At 38.3% G+C, this 7,920-nt stretch overlaps 1 protein-coding gene across 1 annotated transcript; it reads left to right on the top strand.

Annotated features, from left to right (window-relative positions):
- Positions 1-449: 449 nt before the first annotated feature.
- LOC107651243 (probable E3 ubiquitin-protein ligase TRIML1) lies at positions 450-1,635 on the top strand. The gene is made up of 2 exons (XM_056817912.1): positions 450-1,366; positions 1,446-1,635. The coding sequence occupies exons 1-2, from the start codon at positions 450-452 to the stop codon at positions 1,633-1,635; spliced, it is 1,107 nt and encodes a 368-aa protein (XP_056673890.1).
- The last annotated feature ends 6,285 nt before the right edge of the window (positions 1,636-7,920 follow it).

The raw sequence follows: 7,920 nt of genomic DNA, 5'->3' as shown, positions 1-7,920 counted from the left end.
TGTTCTTTCCACCTGTTGCTGATGAAGTGAGCAGAAACAGGAGAACATTGTACACAGAGACTGATACATTGTGGCACAATCAAATGTAACAGAATTTTCTACTTGTAGTAATGCAATGATCCAGGACAATACTGAGGAACTTCTGAGAAAGAATGCTACCCATATTCAGAAGAAGAACTAAGGGATGGAGATTTAGAAAAGGTAAAAACAGAATAAAACTTATCTCTGCTTTTGAGGATGACACAATTTAATAAAGGAGAAAACTTAAAAATAATTATATATAAATAACATAAATATTTACCCTTAAAAGTAAAACTGAAAAATAAATTGGAAATTATCATAAAGAAGAAAGGCACTAAAAATAAGAGGTAGAAGAAAAAAATAACTTTCTTTAGAATTTGAGATTTTCACTAAGACTCAACAGAAGCTAAGCAATTTAGGATGCAGAGATGAGTGTACAGATCATAAAGTCAAATTTCTATATTCCCAGACTTCCCAGAGATGTGGGTGGCCAGGCCAGGTGTGGCCAACACCAAGCCGTTCAGAAGCTGTTCTGTGAAGATGATTTCAGCCCACTCTGTGTCTCCTGCTTACTCTCTCAAGAACACGAAGGTCATCGTGTGTATCCTCTGGAAGAGTCCGCGGAGACCTGCAAGGGACAGCTGCAGAAAGCCCTTAGCCAGGCCTGGGCCAAGGCGAGAGAAGCTCACATGTTGCTGGAGCAGGAGAGAGAAAGGAGGCTGAGGTGCCGGAGGGAGGCTGCCACTCTGAAGTGGGTCATCTTGCCAGAATATATCAAGACCCACCTTGTTTGTACAGAGGACCAACAACAGGATCTCCTGGACAAGGAAAAGAGAAGGAATGTGAAGAGATTATGGACCAGTGAGGCCAGAATCTCCAAGTATGTCCAAAGCCTCAGGAAGCTGATTGAGGAGCTGGACAAGACTTTGGAGCAGCCCCTGGTGGAGATGCTCCTGGCTGGGAGGAGCACTTTGGAAAGGAGTCGGGAGCTGCTGCTTCGGTGTCCAGAGCCTGTTGCCCTACGCTGGACTCTGTGTGGAACCACTGGAATGAGGGAGCTCCTACTGGCCTTCCAGAGCCACATCATTCTGGATCCGGGAACAGCCCATTCCAATCTCAGCATCTCTGGAGATCTGAAGAGCATGAGGCTTGCTAGCCATTGGTGGGACCTACTGGACAACCAGCAAGAAGAGGTGGAGTGTCTTCTTTGTGTGCTGGGTGCTCAAAGCTTCACCTCAGGGAGCCATTATTGGGAGGTGGAGGTAGGAAACAAGACAGAGTGGGAAGTGAGCATCTGTACAGGGCCAGGAAACAACCATCCATGGGGATGTGCTCTCCCTCTCTTGCCTCAACATGGGAGAACAATTTGAACTGTGGATCTCTCACACCATGGAAGACCTTGAGGATACATGACCCCTGCACAGGCTGGGCATTTTCCTCCAATACGAAAGGGTACACCTGTCATTTTACAATGTGACCCAGGGCTGCCTGATCTATGCCTTTCCCCTGGTCACCTTCCAAGGTCCTCTCAGGCCTTTCTTCTCCCTTGGCCTGCTACAGGAGGAGAATCAGCCCAGCCCTCTCACCATCTGTCCACTGAGCCCTCATCCCTGAGGGAGCTCATGCCATTCCACCTTGCCTAGGCTCTGGGGCTCCATTTAGGGAGAGGATCCATCCTGTGCAGAATTCATTAGTGAAAAGCTCCAGGACCAGCGAGAGTGACACCAAGGGACTGCAACAGGAAAAGGATGGACCAGAGAGCTACCAATGGTAAAGGAAAAACAAACAAAGAAAAAAAATAACATAAAAAAATAGGAGCAGAGATCTGGAGACCAATTTTGGGAATTGTAAGGGTGATATTAGAAAATAAGTACTGTTTTATTAGTTTAGGGATAAGAAGTAAAGTGGCTGGCTTGAGAAGGGAATTGGAGTTGGAAGCAGAGCTGAGAGGGTGTGTACATTTCAACTGCTGACAGTTATAACCATTTTTCTGTGTCAATTACTCTCTCTGGAAGTTGGCAGAGATATGCACTCTCAGAGACTCTCTTTCAGGACTGGAGGAGGTAACATCGTTGCCTCTCTCTGTCTCTCTCTCTGTCTCTGTCTCTCTCTCTCTCTCTCTTTCTCTGTCTCTCTCTGTCTGTCTGAGGGAAAAGACATGAAGGAGCTCGGTGTTTTCCTTTCCCAACTTGGGAAACACTATTGAATATCTATTGTGGGTTTTGTAGATTCTTTAACTCTGAGAAAACCAAATTAAAACTTGGCCTTTGGTTTGGACTCAGAGTCCTAACTTGATTCTTGACTCAACCAGGTAGCCTTTGCTATTTCATCATCTGAAGGTGAGGTTAAGATTTAGAAAGATAATAGCAGTAGGTTTTATTTAGATAGTATAAATTTGGGTTAGTCAAATCAGAGAGGATTAGTGTAGCCAGTGAAACACAGGAGAAGCCGTTCCTTGGGGAAACTGGGAGTCCATTTGGGTTCATTTAGAATCCATTAGAATTAGAAATCCTTGATTCATCCTTATGTATTTCAAGAAATATATTATGTTTGTAACAAGAGGCTCCTTAGCATGCTTGAGCTCACATTTGACCTCACTTCATCACTGAGGATACTTTTGATGACCTCTATCAAAAGTATCCAAAGAGTTTGAACCTGATTGGCAAGTTGAAAAGTTTTGAGCCTATATTGGAACCGTTTTTCGATCTAAACGTTTCATTTTAGTAAGTCATCAAAATTCATTTTTACAGAATGGACACAAAGGTTGTGCTTGCCCACTGATTCAGCAATACCACCCCTAGGTCCCAATGCCCAAGGGATCACAAGAAGGGGTGGGAGGGTGGGGATAGAGGGGGCGGGCATTATTTCTTTTCATTTTTATTTCATTTCATTTATTTTATTTTATTTGGTCATTTCCAAACATTATTTATTAGAAACAAAGATCATTTTCTTTTCTTCCCTCTCCCCCCTCCTCCCCCACCTCTCCCATAGCCGACGTGCGATTTCACTGGGCATCACATGTGTTCTTGATTCGAACCCATTTCCATATTGTTGGTATCTACATTATTGTGTTCATTTAGAGTCTCTCCTCAGTCATATCCCCTCCACCCCTGCAGTCAAACAGTTGCTTTTCATCAGCTTTTTTACTCCCAAAGTTTATCCTCTGCTTGTGGATAGTGTTTTTTAGATCCCTGCAGATTGTTCAGGGACACTGCATTGACACCAATGGAGAAGTCCATTACCTTCCATTGTACCACATTGTATCAGTCTCTGTGTACAATGTTCTCCTGGTTCTGTTCCTTTCACTCTGCATCACTTCCTGGAGGTTGTTCCAGTCTCCATGGAATTCCTCCACTTTATTATTCCTTTTAGCACAATAGTATTCCATCACCAACATATACCACAATTTGTTCAGCCATTCCTCAACTGAAGGGCATCCTCTCATTTTCCAATTTTTGGCCACCACAAAGAGCGCAGCTATGAATATTCTTGTACAAGTCTTTTTCCTTATCCCTTTGGGGTACAAACACAGCAGTGCTATGGCTGGATCAAAGGGCAGAAAGTCTTTTATCGCCCTTTGGGCATAGTTCCAAATTGTCCTCCAGGATGTTTGGATCAATTCACAACTCAAACAGCGATGAATTAGTGTCATTACTTTGCCACATCCCCTCCAGCATTCATTACTTTCCATAGCTGTCATGTTAGCCAATCTGCTAGGTGTGAGGTGATACCTCAGAGTTGTTTTGATTTGCACCTCTCTGATTATAAGAGATGTAGAACATTTTTTCATGTGCTTATTAATAGTTTTGATTTCTTTGGCTGAGAACTGCCTGGTCATGCCCCTTGCCCATTTATCAATTGGAGAATGGCTTGGATTTTTGTACAATTGATTTAGCTCTTTGTAAATTTGAGTAATTAAACCGTTGTCAGAGGTTTTTATGAAGATTGTTTCCCAGTTTGTTGCTTTCCTTCTGATTTTAGTTACATTGGTTTTGTTTGTACAAAAACTTTTTAATTTGATGTAGTCAAAAGTATTTATTTTACATTTTGTGACTCTTTCTAATTCTTGCTTGGTTTTAAAATCTTTCCCTTCCCAAAGGTCTGACATGTATACTATTCTGTGTTCACCTAATTTACTTATAGTTTCCTTCTTTATGTTCAAGTCATGCACCCATTCTGAATTTATCTTGGTGTAGGGTGTGAGGTGTTCATCCAAACCTAATCTCTCCTACACCATCTTCCAATTTTTCCCAGCAGTTTTTATCAAATAATGGATTTTTGTCCCAAAAGCTGGGGTCTTTGGGTTTGACGTAAACTGTCTTGCTGAGACCATTTACGCCAAGTCTATTCCACTGATCCTCCTTTCTGTCTCTTAGCCAGTACCAAATTGTTTTGATAACCACTGCTTTATAGTGTAGTTTCAGATCTGGGACCGCAAGTCCTCCTTCCTTTGCATTTTTTTTTCATGATTTCCCTGGATATCCTTGATCTTTTGTTCTTCTAAATGAACTCATTTATGTTTTTTTCTAATTCAGTAAAGAAGTTTTTTGGTAGGTCAATGGGTATGGCACTAAATAAGTAAATTAATTTGGGTAGGATTATCATTTTTATTATGTTAGCTTGTCCCACCCATGAGCAATCAATGTTTTTCCAATTGTTTAGATCTATTTTTAGCTGTGTGGAAAGTGTTTTGTAGTTGAGTTCATATAGTTCCTGTGTTTGTCTCGGCAGATAGATTCCTAAGTATTTTATATTGTCTAGGGTGATTTTAAATGGAATTTCACTTTCTAATTCTTGCTGCTGAAATGGGATAGAGATATATAGAAATGCTGATGACTTATGCGGGTTTATTTTGTATCCTGCAACTTTGCTAAAGTTGTTGATTATTTCGAGTAACTTTTTGGTTGGTTCTCTATGATTCCTTAAGTAAACCATCATATCATCTGCAAAGAGTGATAGCTTGGTCTCCTCATTGTCAATTTTAATATCTTCAATTTCTTTTTCTTCTCTAATTGCTACTGCTACTGTTTCTAGTACAATGTTAAATAATAGAGGTGATAATGGGCATCCTTGTTTTACTCCTGATCCTACTGGAAAGACTTCTAGTTTATCCCCATTGCAGATGTTTGCTGATGTTTTTAGCTATATGCTGTTTAAGATTTTTAGTAAAGGCCCTTCTATCCCTATGCTTTCTAGTGTTTTCAATAGGAATGGGTGTTGTATTCTACTAACATGTCTACTAACTCTAATTTTTCTAAGATTTCATTCACATCTCTTACCTCTTTTTTATTTATTTTTTGGTTTCATTTATCTAGTTCTGATGTCATCTTTTAAAAAATCTCTCAGAAGGGTTTCATAGGCTCCACCCAATGTTTACAGATTAATGGCACCCATTCTGTAGTTTTTGATCACCTTTTGTGGAAAGGAGGAGTAATGTGATCCTCAGTGTTCCAATTGTGCTTTATTAAGACTTTCATTGGGGTTTCCCTAGACATTAGAACACCTACAATCAATCATCCTTCTCCTTTTATTCTCTAGGCAAAGAAAAATATTTATTCACTATTTAACTGATTTTCAATTGTCCAGGGCAATTCTCAATTTTTATATACTTAGTTGGTCTCAACCTTAATTTTTAAAATGATAGAAATTATATCTGCTCAAAGGACAGGAATCAAAAATGTTTAGTTGTAGCAAGAGTAAGAGAATGGTGTAGTCAAATCAGATGACCTGGTTTAAAAATCTAATTTCCTCATTTATTAACATTATGACTTTGCATAAATAAGCTTTCTTTTCCTCATTGGCAAAATGGGATTAATATTACTCATATTATTAAATTCCATTATATATAAGTATATATGTGGAAATCAATGTAGTTAGAGAGTGGCAATCTGGAGTTCAAAAACTGTTTTGGAAATTTATAGCCATGTGACTAAAAGAAGGTGATGAATATTCCCTGAAACTCAGTTGCTCCATTATTAAAAAGGAGATAATATTACTTCCCATATTTCCCTTACAAGGATGTTGTGATAATAAAATGAGATCATGCATAAAATGCCTATTAATGCACTCCTAATGAAAGCTATTGTTTATGAAATGCATTAAGATACATAGTTTTGGATTAACTTTGCCCCCAAAAGAAATATAGCAATGGTGTATATATAATGATCAGAAAAAAATGTTCACATAATATTGATCATGATAATTTCTATAGAATTTGTTACCTCTTTTATATATATGAGGTTTATTTTTAAATATGTATTTTATTATTATTAAATATTATTTAATTATTACTTATAATTCAATCATTATCATTATCATTAACATTGGTTACCTCATTTAGATGTTCAAGGTTCATTTTTGAATTTTTATTTTTATTATGTATTTTAGAAAAAAAAATTAGTGTTCAGTGATGGGGAAAGAAAGCAAACATCTTTTTTGATGTTTATTTAATTTCAGATGGTGCATTTTAAATAGGATGCTAACCAGCTGCATAATAATGACAAGGAGACTGGAAATTGTGGTATATGAGAATCAAAGGAAGAAAATAGGAAAGAGAAGTTGGATGTGCAGATGAATAAAAGTAGTTAAAACATTCTTATGGGGAAAATATAGACTCTGTGAATCTTAAATTCTCAGACCCTACTTCGGAACACTTGGTTAAAACCATTCTCCATTTAAACAATGAAAGTACTTGATCAGGAATGTGGGAACGCTACTTCACCCATACTTAAGCATGCCTTAGGGGAAGATAAAGTTGTAAACTCCTCGGTGAACAATGAAAAGTACTTAACCCATATTTATAATAAGGCAAAAAACCCTTAATCTGGGCCTATTTTTAGATCTAATACAAAAGGGTGCTAAGTACCTATAAAGGTCATGCAACTTGTAACCTTACAAGGGACAAAGAGATGAGAACATACTCAGAGATTTTAGTCTACTCAGGTGTGAATTACTCAAAAGTTTAGTCTACTCAGGTGTGAATTAAGAATGGTCTGTCATTTGGAAAATGTCTATTGTGATTGGATTTGGATAATGTCTATTGGTAGATGTAAGAACTTAGGGGAGGTGACATAGGAGAAAATTCGCTTTAAAAAGGAGCTCAGAAAGTGCTCCAAGAATCATTCAGCTGAGAAGCAGCTGGAGATTCAGCTGGGAAAAGCTGAATTGGAGAAGGCAGCTGTCCAAAGCTACCTTGAAGCACTTGGTGGCTGAACTTGTTTGAGCTAGCTGAAGCTGAATTGCTGTCTCTCTGAACACTAAAATCTTGCTTTGGACAGATCTTGTGGTGAGTTGATAAAAGACTGACTGATCTCTCTCTTAGGGCTTTCAGCCTAGGCTGGCCTAGGCTAGTCTAGCCCTTTCCCCATTATTTCCTCTTAGTCTCTCTCTCTCCCTTTCATTAATTCCTCATTTGTATTAATTAAAATCTCTATAAAACCCAGCTGACTTGGGTATATTTCATATTTGGGAATTTTTCCATGGCGACCACTTTATATTTTGATTAAAATCAAGACACTGTCTTGAACCCATATTTCTGTGGTCACAGTTTATACCAAATATTATTTTAACTGTAACACTCTTTCTGTTTGGCCTTATTAAACATACATTTAATGAGTAGCAGAAAAAGAATCACATTATCTTTCTGAGCCTCAGTTCCCTTATTTGCATAATGAGACAATTGAACTTTTTTTTATTAGAGATCCAGGCAAAGTTTAAATCTATGATACCATATACTTAACAGGTAGCTTAAAGTTATTGTTTTGTTCATTCTTCATATTCATGGCTCCACACGAAGCCATGATACACCAAGCTCTTCTTTCTTACACTGTCTCCCAAAATATTTTCAAGATCATGTGTATTGCTTCCATCACACTATTCATCTTATCCAGGCAATCTCAT

Source organism: Monodelphis domestica, chromosome 1 (genome assembly GCF_027887165.1).
Source record: "Monodelphis domestica isolate mMonDom1 chromosome 1, mMonDom1.pri, whole genome shotgun sequence".
NCBI lineage: Eukaryota > Metazoa > Chordata > Mammalia > Didelphimorphia > Didelphidae > Monodelphis > Monodelphis domestica.
This window is presented reverse-complemented; position numbering and strand designations above follow the sequence as displayed.